We start from the raw sequence: 12,713 nt of genomic DNA, 5'->3' as shown, positions 1-12,713 counted from the left end.
TAGTCATGAAGTTTTATTTTTTCTTGATGAACCCCAAATGCTTTTTGAAGACAGTCACTGTGCAAAAGGAAATCGAGATCGGCCCACATCTATTTTCTGTGGGTTTTCTTAAGGTTGGCTGTAATTAATGACAAATTTAAACAGCTTCGTCTTTCTTCATACAGCTTTGACAATGTTTCTCCCTCTGTCTGTCTGTCTCTCTGTTGAATCTAAAAATGAGCAATTTCTGATGCTTTGTAAAAGCTGGAGAATGAAAATCATTTAATAAAATTGTTCTTTAAAAGTTACAAATGAAAAATCAATTGAATATTATTTCCTACTACTTCATTTTACGATCATTTTACAGATGATTTATAAATAATGTCAAAAAACATGTTCATTCAGAAAATCCGACCACTGTGATTTCCACTTACTTTGACTTGTCTTGTAAAGTCACTTTGACCGTGTGATTCATTTTTCTGTTTTTCTCTCTTTTTATTCTTCCCTCTGTCCGTGTGTCTGTGACTCGGAGCAGCTGGAGGCCCTGACCACAGACCAGCACCCATCCCGTCTTCCCTCTCTTTTTCCTGCTCTCACAACAATCTGTCACCTCACTCTCTCTCTTAACCACGCTGTCAGTGTGTGTTTGATTTCCTGTCTCGCCTCCTCTCTCATCACTGCTCTCGCAATCTGGGTCACCTGTCATTCTCACTGCTTCAACAGGTTCTCCTGCCTCAGCCTCATCTTCTGTTTCCTTACAGAACCTCCCACCCGCCTCTGTGCTCTTCTCCTCTGTTTGTAATCCTGCCTCAATCACTTCTCCACAAACTGAAATCTCCTCAGACTCAAATATTGTGTTTTCATCTCCTTCCTCTCTGTCCATCATCTGCCCCTCCCACACAGAAAGTCCTGCGGCATCAGCAACATGGGAGCATAGCGTCTCTCTGTGGCTGATACCGGTACTGCAGACCCTCCACAGGCAAACCCTCTGATCTGAAGAAGTAGAGACCACCAGGCCTGGGGTCAGGAGCTTTACGGCGGTAATAGGCGCAGCGTGGGCCAGTGGGATGTGGGAGTGACCGTGGAGATGAAGCTGGAGCTGATTCAGAGGTTGGAACTGGGTTTGTGAAATCTCAGAAAACCCTCTACTGCCCCCAGTCTGCCCGTCTTCTGGGTACTGCACCCTAATCGTGGACACTGTCAGCTGCCCATCATCCCCTCCGCTAGCAACAGTTACCAGGCAACCGACTTCTTCTTGTCCCAGTTCCTCTGCACAAACAGCCAATGAGTTGATGCCGCTCTGGTGGGCAGGAATGTTGAGGCAGGGGATCGGTGGAGTCGGAGCTTTGCTCGAAGTATCGTTTGAGGAGGAAGCGTCAGTCAAATCCCAAACTGCAATTTTGCCATCTGTCGCAGAACTGAACAGCAGCTTATACCTGAGAGAGGACAGTGTTATAGATTTAAACATTACTCTACATTAGAGTTGGTTTCCTGCACATGTTCCCGACACAGGTAGTTAGTGCTTCCCTGTATTCAGTCTGTTACTGCTCGTTTCCAAAATTGTGTTTTAAAATAAATTACATTAAAAACTATCATTGGTTTGGATTAGTTGGGAAGACAACCAATAAGTTGCAATGAGGTGAATGAATGAGTTCACTTTGGGCAGATCAAACATGGCTCACCTGTTGCCTCTTCTGTCCTCCAGGCTGCAGGTGGCGACACTGAGCACACAGCGCTGGTGGTGAAACGTCTCCCACAACAAATCAATCCGACGTTTAACTTCACTGACAGAGAACAGTCTGGAAAAGACAGTGATGGAGGTCAGCGAAGGACAAAGGATGGACGGCTTACTATGACGATGAATTAACCAACACAACAAGGTTACTCAATATTGAACTGACAGAATCTCAAGGGAGAGAAACGACAACAATTTTGAGTTTTAACAACTCATTTAGACCAAGTAACCTGATTTCAACCACATTTCAACTGTGTCAGTGCTGCAGCCAGGGGCGATGAAACAAAGTCTGCGATCTGTGATCGGCTATACAGGAGATGGCAACGACACCATGATCAGAAACCCCTGAGGCCAAATACTACTAACATTCTGCCTGTCATCATTTTAGAGGTTTGTTGGCCTCAGATGGAGGTGGGGGTTTGTATTTGAACTTCATTACTTTATACTACTTTCCTATTACTTATGTGTTCTTTGTTTTGCCTGGTGCCCCCAAAATTGCTTGAACAGTCTTGGCTGCAGTAAAGAAATATCCATTAAAACACTTTAAAACAGCTGGAGAGATTCTGTGTTTTCTTTGTTCTCCTGCTGTGTAGAACAGGTGTCTGCTGTGCCGGGACCAACCTGACAGCTCCGTCACTACAGGCCAGAGCCAGAAGAACACAGTCTGTCCTCTCATCCACCACCACTATGGACATGTACCTGAAAACACACAGACACAACTAGTATGACAGAGGTAGATGCAGAAACAGGATTTACATGTAATCTATCATCTGTCATGAAATCCGCAGAAAGTCCGCACAATTGAGTCTGGACTATCTCCAGAGTTTGTCTTTCGCGCAAGAACAACAGAGCAGGAGATTCTCTGGGTCAGACGTGTTCAAAACAACAGAGAAATCTGTGAAACGTTCAGGTGAGTGGTGGTGCAGCAGGTCGGACGTAACTTTGTAATTCTGCAGCAGATGTCACGTTTGTGTTAACAACACATCAAGACCAGCGTCGACCCCTTATCACCAGAATCTCGTTGACTTTCCGAGTTGACATCTTCGTCTGTGTCTGATACATATGTGTACAGCACCTCTATTTCATCCTGAGATAAATTTTAGATTTTTGTGGCTTGTCAGTTTTGAGTCCATCACGTGTGATTAAAACGATGCATCAACACTCGCTCAAGGTGAAAAGCAGCTAAAAAAAAGAGGAGATTAAAGAACAGGAAAAAGAATAAGACACAAGCTAGAGGTTGTCGAATTCTTATGGTATGACTCTTTACATGTGTGCAGTAACAGCGGTGAAGCAACATTCAAGCTTCTTTATGTTCTTCACTTTGTATCATCGTCTCCAACGTTACAACCATGAACTTGCCTTGTTTCTGGATCCATTTTCACCGTCTTATGTCGGTTCCTCCTCCTCTCCCACTGTTCATCCAGCCGGTGACTGGCCACCTGGATCACCTGACAGGAAGGAATCAATCTCTGCTGGTCCCAGCCAATCAACAGCCGGTAACACTGCATTTGAGCCCGGCCGCCGGCTGAGAAGAGCAAGGCAGAGAGAGACTGTGACTGGTGAACACTCTCTCCCCCTGCATGCTTTATTGCTGTCACTGTCCTTACACTCGAGATGTGGTCTGTAATTACTGAGAGAACTTTGATGTTGCCGGAGTTGGGATGTACCGCGAGGACGGTTAAGCTGGTGTCCTCTCCCCCTGTGACCAACACCTCCCAATGCTCTTGCTCCACCTCCTTTCTTTTAGTTTCCGTCATACTTGCAGTTGTTTGAATGTCACAGCCTGTTCCCTCTATCATCCCCAGCCTGCATACACACCCGACCCCCCTCCCGTGGATGCCCTCTCTCAGGCCCCATCCTCCAGTCCTTCCTGTCCTACCGGCCAAGCTTGCTTCCTCTCCGGGAGGATGTGAAGCCAGGACAGCCCCGTGCTTGATGAAGACCAAAGCTCCATATCCAGGCCAAACTCTTTTGTGTGAAGGCCAGAGAACCCAAGAGCGATGCCCCCCACCACAAGGCACCACAAACAGCCTCTCCTGCCTCACCGGGTCCCAGACCACAAAGTGGACAGCGTGGAAGCCAGCGATGACAAACCTGGCTTCTCTTGCCTCATTTCCTGCCTGTGCATCTTCTCCTTTCATCTTAGAATGAATCCCACATTCTTCTCTGGCCGCCTCTTCCTCTGGAATATCAGGTTGGAGAATCAGAACTCTCTCCAGCCACTCCATACCTTTACAGGCCCGCTGAACTCGCAGCACCTCCAGCTGAAGCTGCTTGTTGTTCTCTGCAGTCTTTTCAGCGTTATTTTTACTGTTTTCTTCCGGTTTTGCTGGTGGTGTTTGTAGAACTCTGAAAACTCTCACACAGCCATCCCTGCCAGTGCTGTAGAGGAGTCCTCCGTATTCACACACCGATGTTACACCCTGTTTTCCGTGCACCCCGAACAGGCAGCTTAAAGGTTGCAGCTGTAGTTTGTGCACTTCACTATTCTCTCTCTGCTCCATGATACTGCTTTTTCCAACTCCATCACTTTTGTTTTCCTCTCCTTCATCGGCCTGTGCATCATCTCCTTTCTTTGGCACTACTTTTCCTCCTTCTTGGTATAAAAGCAGGGACCCTCTCCTGTCCCCGCAAACCCAGAGCGCCCCCTGTGACCTGGAGCGGAGGCACACTGCTGCCAACAGCCACCGTTTGGCGCAAGGGGGAAGAAGGAAAGGAAGAAGAGGATTGGCATTGAGGGCTAAGGATTGGTCTTCTTTTAATTTTACCTCTATACACCAGCGATAGACGAGTCCTTCGACACCCGATGCCAGCAAACACATGCCTGCGCCTCCCTCTTTCCAAATGAGACTGTGGATCTTCCCTGAACCACCTGAGAGGAGGATTCCAGCGTGAGGATGAGAAATGGGGAAGACCTGAATGGACCCACTGAGGTTTCCTACAGCACACAAACTAACTTTGGCTGTGGAGTCTTTCACATTGACGCAGACTGTTTCCATCGCACAGTAAGAATGAAAGTCAGGAGTCCCTTGCCATAAGTCCTCCCACGTCCCATTGCTGTATTGATAAATAGTTCCTTGGTCAGTGCAAACCACGATCTTACTCTGGCTCCAACTTTCATTTTCTTCCTCTTCTCCTGCTACACAAACCACTTTAGGCATACTGTGGGGGAGTTTCAGGTCCGTTAGTTTCTCTGTCACTGCTTCCTCCGTCTTCTCCTCAGCCTCCTTCAACCTCCACAACCTCACCCCTCCATCTGCCCCCCCTGTAGCCACCCATCTCTCATCTTCTGTCCCCTCACTGACTGCCAGTGAACGCACGCCCCCTGCTCGGTGTCCCTTCAATGTCCGAGCCACCTTCCCACCTCCAGCCCAGTCCCAGACTAAACAGGCCCCGTCTTCTCCAGCACTGAACACCTTCCCGGGGGAGAGACACACAGAGAACACCCTAGCCTGGTGTCCATATAGGACTCGTAAACAAGATGGATTCAGGTCCCCACATTTACCCCCAGGGCCCCCTAAAACACCTACACCCCACACCCTTACACTGCGATCATCGGAGGCTGAAGCCAGCCACCCCCTCTCCTGGAGGTATGAGATGTCGAAGATGACCCCACTGTGCCCCAGCAGACGTCTCTCCACTGGAGCTTTGCATTTAGAATAACTGTCTCCTCCTCCATCTCCTCCACCAGGCTTCCAGAGAACCAGCTGGTTGAAAACAGTCCCTCCTACTAAAACCACATCTGCCCAAGATTCATGGACAAGCAGGAGGGCAGAGTACAGCAGACATCCCTCCAGACAGGAGCAATGAACCAGGGCAGTCCCCATGTTGACATCCAGGAGAAGAGCACTATTGTGAGCTAAAGCCACACAGAGAAGTGAGTGTTTGTCTGCAGAGAGCCAGCGAACATCCAGGGCCCAGTCCTGTAACTCCATGAGGGGACCCAAGATCTCCAAGTGCAGATGGTCCCCATCCTGGAGACCCATATGGAGCCTCACCAGCCTCACAGCCTTGCCCCCAAACACTGCTAGGTCGCAGAAGTTAGGCTGTGTGGTGGAGCTCAGTCCTGGGGAGTGACAGAGGAGAGGGATATTGTGAATATATGAGAGGAGCAAATAAACACAAAAACAACAACTCCAGAAAGCAGCTTTTCAAAGATAATATTCCCATCATGTAAACTTCGACAAACATATACTCATTTTACTTTTTAGATTCCAATCATCATGTACCACCAGAAATATAACAGAAGAAGTCGACAAGCAACCATAGACAGTATATAAAGATTGTTGTTGCCTCTGTGACGTGGTTATGAAGCTCACAATGAGTGGCTCACCCCTCACTATCTCACCAGTGTCTGACTCCTCCATGTCTATGGTATTTCAAGTCAGGGTAAGAAGAGAGAAAGAAGCCATTCATTAATGGGGATATTGTGTGTGCATGGATGGACACAGCTGCTCTTCCTTTTATGGACTTTCATTGCAATGTTGCTATGTGCAATATAAATAAATGCATAACCGTTTTAAAAACCTATGTTTTGTTCTGTTTATTGTTTGTTTTGTCTGTCTTACTTCATCAAATCTGCCCGTCAATTCCAAAATAATCATCATAACAATAAGCAAACAGAACTGAGAATGAAAGTGTTAAACCACATCTGCTCATGCTGACCATGTTTCTTCTGAGCTGTGACAGCGTCTTGATGTCTTGGTGTGACTCCATGGATTCTGTAGTGTTGGAGCACACTCAGTGAAGCAGACGCTTTAGGACGAGGCTTGAGACTGTACACCGTGACGACTGGACCCTCACCTGCAGAAAAAAACAAACAACCTAAGTAGGGTTGTACTAGGGCTGGGAAATAAAACAATATCAACAATGAATTAATGATCGCAATGTAATTTTCATCAATGGCTAAATAACAAAAGTCTAATATGCATCAATATATAGAGCGTATGCATTGAGTAAGCACAGTGAGGAGGTATTGTATTAATTGACTTCAGATTTGTAAAATGTTTTACTCTTTATCAGTATTTCAAATATGAATGTGACATTAATCGTGATAATGATCGATATCAACAGATACGTAAATGTTTATCTTAATATAATTCACACAGCCCAATGTTGTACAGTACAGTGGTGATTAACCACACATCATCCAGCTCTACTGTGAATAACAATACATTTTTAATAAAATATAATCAAAAGCACACATGAGTAGAATAACCATTGTGAGTGGTTTAGAAACGAACCTGTGAGGAGAAATAGATCGTGAATGAACTGCACAGCTGTGACTGGAGCAACCAGAGCTGCTGCCTCCATCTCCTGATGATCACTCTCTTCTACTGAAGCATCAACATCACAGCAAACAGGCAACATGAGGTCCAGGTCCAATGGTGGGTTCAGTCACCATTAGCCCTCCAGTTAGCAGCAGGAGCACTTTGTTGAGTAACAATAAAAACAGAAGTGATTCTACTGGGTTAATATTAATGTCACTACACGTTTTACTATTCAAACACCTCACACACTTTCTACATTTGTTTCTTATCTATATAAAACACAGTTTTCACTGTGCACGAGCTGCACACACACACACAGCACCATGTGTTATTGCTGTCTTCCGTGCCTCGTTTGAACCAATCAGATTACTCTGCCTGCTCTCTCGTCGCTGATTGGTTAAAAAAAGGGGAAGCGGTATTTTTATTGGAGGAAACGATACATGTGACCGACTGCAGCTAGGATGTGATGCGTTTAGGTGTTTTCTGGAAAGTTATTAGTTTAGTGTCGGTCACAGGCACTCAGGTGAAATTCCACCTGAAATAAAAAAAAAACATGCAGATGATAAACTCTTTATAATGTTTTTACAGAAGCTAAAACATTATGAAAAAGGTTTTATTTTGAAATTGATACTCGTAGAAACTACTGAACATTAATGTATTTCAGTTTTGGGCTGGATATCTCAAGCTGGTTGAACATTAGAACTGAAGTTTTATCTATATATATTTATGTATGTATATAGAGGGTCTCTCAAGTAAAATCTCACATATGATTAATATAATTAGGTTATATAAATGATTGGGGATTATATTAATACATATAATATTTCATAAATTCACAGGCTGTAAACTGTCCCTACCTTGAAAATTGAATTTAAAACATCCTCATCCATCAGGTTTTTCTGCCAAAATAATCACCATCTTAACCAATTGTATCCAGTCTCTGTCTTTTCAAGATAGTATTTGTGTTACAGTTAGTTATGTTACATTTGCATAGCTTGTCTATTCCCCAAATCTTGTTTTTTGTGTGCTTTGTTAATTTTAATTTTTTATGTGTTGCATGTCCTAGCCTGACTATTGTTGTTGTATTTTTTAATTATTTTTTAGAACAAGGACAAGATGGTAAATCTCCTGTATAGGTTTAATGATAAGTTGCCAACCAACAGTAGATGTTACGGACATTTCATCAGCTGTTTACCTAAGCTGTGTTTCAGCGATTTGATCTCAAGACCCCCTCTGCTGCAGGCCCACCACAGGCTGATGACAGGAGTGTGACCCTAACATGTTGGGGTCTTTCCTTCTTACAATGGCTCTGGAATGAATGACCTGAGGAAAGGCTTTGTGTTGTCTTTTACATCTCAGCTATTAACACACTTCTTTCTGAAGGCATAAACCTGAATTCACTTGGTGTGCCATATTAGTACTGTTCTTTATATCTATTATTGTTAGAATTATTATTATTATTATTACTATTGTTATTATAATTATTACTAAATAAAAGAGTTATATATATTCTGTGGTTGTTTACGAGCTGCACTTGAGTTCATAAACAGAGTTTGTTATTAATTATTCACAGCAACAATACAACAATTCTTCTTTCTGTTTTTTTTAACTTGTTTGTATAATTTCTCTTTTTTTATTTTCGAAATAAATAAAAAAGAATGAATGAATGTCCTGAGCTAATTTAGAGTGTAAAAGTAGTCCACTGAAGTAGCTTTAGTAGATGTGTGTATTTAGATTACGGGGACTCATTTTCATTGACTTGTCCGGTGGTCCTCACTGAGTTGGGATGATCCGAGCCGCCCTGAACGTGTCGCAGCGGGCTGGCCGGCCGTCAGTCAGTCAGGTAGCGGTGCTGCTAGCTTCACGGCTAAACGATGCCTGGGAAATGTAAGTTCCAGGACTCGTGGCTCGCTAAGCAGATCTACCAGGACTGGCTGGTGAAGGACGCGCAGGACATCCACTTCGCTCGGTGCAGAGCCTGCTGCAAATCCATCAAGCTGCAGACCATGGGCGAGGCTGCGCTCACCAGCCACGCAGGAGGAGCTGGTCACAAAGCTGCGGTGCGCAAACTCGTGGAAGGTAAAACCACTGCGTGGGCTTCAGTGATCACAACTACTCCTGCAGTTTAACACAGACACGTGCACCTCTGAGTTCATGTGACACGCTTCAGATGATGGCCGGTGTTTCCTCAGCTGGTTTGTGTGCATGTTATGTAAATGTGTTTCTGCATGACAACAACAGACACATGTTGTAATGTAACAGTTTGGGATTCATAATAATCTGGTGTGATTTTCACAGCCCGACTTTTGTGGAATTATACATTTAAAATGTCAAAAACTAGTCTGAAGAACTCTGATGCAGTAATAACAGTCATGATGATGTAATTACTGTGTGTTTGGGGTTATTTCTTGTCTGAGAAACTTAAGTTGCCCAGTAATATATTTATCCATGAGCTGCCCTCATAATTTAAACCTGTCAGATACCCCGTTTTGTAATATTATTAACTTCATAACTGCAAAATTAACCTACAAACACATGCACCCTCATAGAAACATTACAGTCATCATATTTAGGTGTAAATACAGAAATGTTTCTCATTGGCAACTTTTAACAGGTGTATTATTAAAACTTCTTATTGAATAGGTTTCACCATCACCTATTTTTGGTAAATCAAAAAAAATAAGAATAATTTTTTATATATATACGGACAAGGAATTTGCTGGTGTATTTGTGCAAGTATAGATATAAAACAAAGTCAAACATACGTTGTAAAAGGAGAACATGGTGAGGAGAAATCTTTGAAGGGTTTGAAATTAATTTTTCCATGTTTAAAGGACCAGTTCATTCAAAACAATATACCCACGACTGCTTCACATGCACATATCTAATTTGCAGTTATTCGTCATGACTCTCTAAAGTCTTGGTTGTAAACACCAACAGTTAAGTGCTGCCATGATGCTGTAAAGTGTATTGGATACATGTGTGTTTGTGTGAAGGTGATGTTATACCAGGCTCCACCAGAGGGAGGCGCTCTCTGTTCATTTTCCTGAAATGTATTCATCTGCAGACCCTCCCTGTCTCCTTTTGCTTATAAGCAGGAAATGTGATGATGATAAACGCTGCAGGGCAGATGAACGGCAGCATCAGTCGGGTAAACCTTTTAAAAGTGATTGTTTTGTTGAACATTTATTTTAGACACAATTGCAGAATTTAAATGAACCTGGAGGAGCTCAGATACACAACACAACATTAATGCTAGAAATGACAAACGCCTCACACCAGCAAGACACAACCACTCAAATCCCCTTGTTCCCTTCCTCTCAGGCTGAGGACACCAAGGAGCACGTGGCCATCTGCCTCCAGCGGGACACTTTGGACAGAGCGACAGGCAGCGACTGGTCACATCTGCGCCACGGCCCCACAAACAACTCCACCTCCCACAATGCAGAGCTGCAGGATGTGACATTCCCCTCCGCCTACTTCACAGCAGCAGGTACCCACACATGAAGCGGTGCCAGCTGCTCCACTATTTACTGCCCAGAAACACTTATTTGATGTGGGTCCAGACCTATGAATGAACATGTGATATTCCAGCATTAACCTGATTAAGACAGATCTGTAAAGAGCTCAGCTCCACAGTATTTTTATTGGCTGGTAAATCAGAGGAAAAAGCTGAAATGTGAGTGAGTGGTAAACGTCCAGGCAGCTCCTGAGGGTCTCTGAATGAGTTTGAGTCTGAATGTGATGTGAATCAATGAGTCAGTGATGTCAGTCATGTTTTATCTCAACTCAGTTAAACACCTGCGGTACAACATGTTAGACATCACACTTTTCCACCATCATCAAACTAATTGAGGAAGAAAGATGCTCCATCCCTCCAGTAGTGTTCAGAGTCTTGAAGAAGTATTTAAGCTGGACACTCAACATTCTGCTAACACAATTCTTTTCATGTAATTTCTCACCACATATTTAAATCATTGATTTCGTGACTTTGGGAAGTCATCTTCACACCCGTTATAGAAATCCCTGCCAGTGTGTTTTAACTCCATCCATCCATTATCTCTACTGCTTATCGTTTTGAGAATCATCGGGGAGCTGGAGCCAATCCCAGCTGACATTAGGCAGAGGCGGGGTACACCCTGTACAGGTCGCCAGTGTATGGCTGTGTATAATTTATATACTCTAACCCTTGAGAACAAGCAAAACCTATGGGTTCATTTTCCTATCGTTAACCGAGAGCTGATGTTTCACGTGTGAGAAGAGCTGAAGCTGGAGCGCATGAAGTCAAAGCACAAGCAGGAGCTATTTGAGTGCAAGCACAGGGTTTTGAGTTATAGCTTTAAAAAAAACTCTCAGGACTCTCATAGATAAATCTATTATATTAACAGATTTCTTATTGTTGTGAGGTGACTGTGCTAACCGCTGCACAAATCATGAGCTTTATAGGATCATTTAAATGGGTTTATAATTTTCAATCTGTACTGAGGAACTAAAGTTCATGCATCAGTAAAAACTCTTTTTTTAAACAACATATTCTGGATCATCAGGAGCACCAAGTTCCCCTCACTGACCTTTTTTCAACTCTCAGGCACCTCCAGGCTCATCAGCCAGCGTCTCCAGTCGTCAGGCAGCGAGACGGAGGAGGCCGGCCAGCGCGACTCCACGGAGCTGTCGAGGCTGGAGCACCATCAGAGAGCGGAGGCTCTGGAGCAGCAGCAGCAGATGAAGATCCTGGAGTGGGAGAACAGGATGAAGGTGCTGGCATGGGAGCAGGAGCTGGTGAGGGAGAAGAGGAGAGCGGCGCGCCAGAAGGAGAAAGCGTTCAGGATGAAGAAGGCATATTACAAAGCCAAGTTAAAAAGAATGGGAGAGGACGTGCCGCCATCTTCCTGCAGCAGCAGCGATGAAGAGGAAAAAAGATCTGATCCGACAGGATGAACTGATTTAATAGATTTTTTTAACAGTGCGTGTTTCACTAATTTACTGTTTTGTCGATATGGGATTAACTATTTTTATACTGTACATTGTTTTCGTACTTGAATGCAAAGAGAGGTTTGTTTAAATTAGTTGATTTTACACATAAGATAAAATCCCTTTGAAATTAATGAGAGGGAATACTCAAGTAGAAGTACTGCTACTTGAAAATAGAAGTACGATTACTTGGGTTCCACACCACTCAAAAATATAATCATAGCACTTTTCAAAACTACAATGAATGACTTTATTCCAAATGGTCACAAGAACTAACAACCAGTCCCCAGATAACATTAAGAAATTATCAGAGAAATTCAAAGGGAAGCTTTTATTTGAAATTAACTAAAAAAGCTACTAATTTTAGAAAAAAACTAAAAAAAGTACATGTTGTATAAAATGCTAATAATACCTGTAATGAATAACTTTGCACATTTTGTAGAAATTAACCAAACGAAAGGTTTGAATAAAGTCACACAATATTCATTGATGTTTAAGTCTGAGGAGAATTTTAAAGAATGTACTGAGATAGATTTAATCACGATAGAGGAGATGACGGATGTTTCTATTGGGGCTTGTTTGCATGTTAATATGAGAATGTATACATACTTCTATCACTTTTCTTGCTTTGTAAATAAATTAGCATTTGGTACAAAGTTTAATCTGATTGCAGACTATGAATATTATTATCATGTGGCCAGAAGTACTTGGAAACTACAATGGGTGATTGCTGATTTTTTGTTTTCTCACTTAAAACT

At 43.3% G+C, this 12,713-nt stretch overlaps 2 protein-coding genes across 3 annotated transcripts; one reads left to right on the top strand and one right to left on the bottom strand.

Moving 5' to 3' along the window:
- Nucleotides 1-237: 237 nt before the first annotated feature.
- On the bottom strand, nucleotides 238-7,342 carry wdr6 (WD repeat domain 6). The gene is made up of 6 exons (XM_020089080.2): nucleotides 6,958-7,342; nucleotides 6,380-6,517; nucleotides 3,074-5,780; nucleotides 2,336-2,413; nucleotides 1,662-1,778; nucleotides 238-1,415 (listed from the first exon to the last, which is right to left on the bottom strand). The coding sequence occupies exons 1-6, from the start codon at nucleotides 7,082-7,084 to the stop codon at nucleotides 410-412; spliced, it is 4,173 nt and encodes a 1,390-aa protein (XP_019944639.2). The 5' UTR covers nucleotides 7,085-7,342; the 3' UTR covers nucleotides 238-409.
- A 1,423-nt stretch (nucleotides 7,343-8,765) lies between these two features.
- On the top strand, nucleotides 8,766-12,617 carry LOC109630745 (uncharacterized). 2 transcript variants are annotated; one of them, XM_020089084.2, is made up of 4 exons: nucleotides 8,766-9,063; nucleotides 10,083-10,135; nucleotides 10,309-10,477; nucleotides 11,573-12,617. In XM_020089084.2, exons 1-4 carry the CDS (start codon nucleotides 8,859-8,861, stop codon nucleotides 11,920-11,922), a joined length of 777 nt encoding a protein of 258 aa, XP_019944643.2. In that variant the 5' UTR covers nucleotides 8,766-8,858; the 3' UTR covers nucleotides 11,923-12,617. The 2 variants fall into 2 exon arrangements, with proteins under 2 accessions (XP_019944643.2, XP_019944642.2); XM_020089083.2 differs by having other exon boundaries at nucleotides 8,767-9,063; nucleotides 10,080-10,135.
- Nucleotides 12,618-12,713: the final 96 nt, after the last annotated feature.

The sequence above is a fragment of the Paralichthys olivaceus genome, chromosome 6, assembly GCF_024713975.1.
Source record: "Paralichthys olivaceus isolate ysfri-2021 chromosome 6, ASM2471397v2, whole genome shotgun sequence".
Taxonomy (NCBI): domain Eukaryota; kingdom Metazoa; phylum Chordata; class Actinopteri; order Pleuronectiformes; family Paralichthyidae; genus Paralichthys; species Paralichthys olivaceus.
The sequence above is the reverse complement of the archived record's forward strand: the minus strand, read 5'-3'. Positions and strand labels throughout refer to the sequence as shown.

Coding starts and splice junctions, on each gene's coding strand:
- wdr6 (XM_020089080.2), bottom strand. CDS start 7,084: ATGTTGCCTGTTTGCTGTGATGTTGATGCTTCAGTAGAAGAGAGTGAT. Junction 5,781..6,379: donor CACAGCTCAGAAGAAACATG/GTCAGCATGAGC, acceptor GTCACTCCCCAG/GACTGAGCTCCACCACACAG. Junction 1,779..2,335: donor TGTAGTGACGGAGCTGTCAG/GTTGGTCCCGGC, acceptor TGTCTTTTCCAG/ACTGTTCTCTGTCAGTGAAG.
- LOC109630745 (XM_020089083.2), top strand. CDS start 8,859: ATGCCTGGGAAATGTAAGTTCCAGGACTCGTGGCTCGCTAAGCAGATC. Junction 10,136..10,308: donor TGAACGGCAGCATCAGTCGG/GTAAACCTTTTA, acceptor CCTTCCTCTCAG/GCTGAGGACACCAAGGAGCA. Junction 10,478..11,572: donor CGCCTACTTCACAGCAGCAG/GTACCCACACAT, acceptor TTCAACTCTCAG/GCACCTCCAGGCTCATCAGC.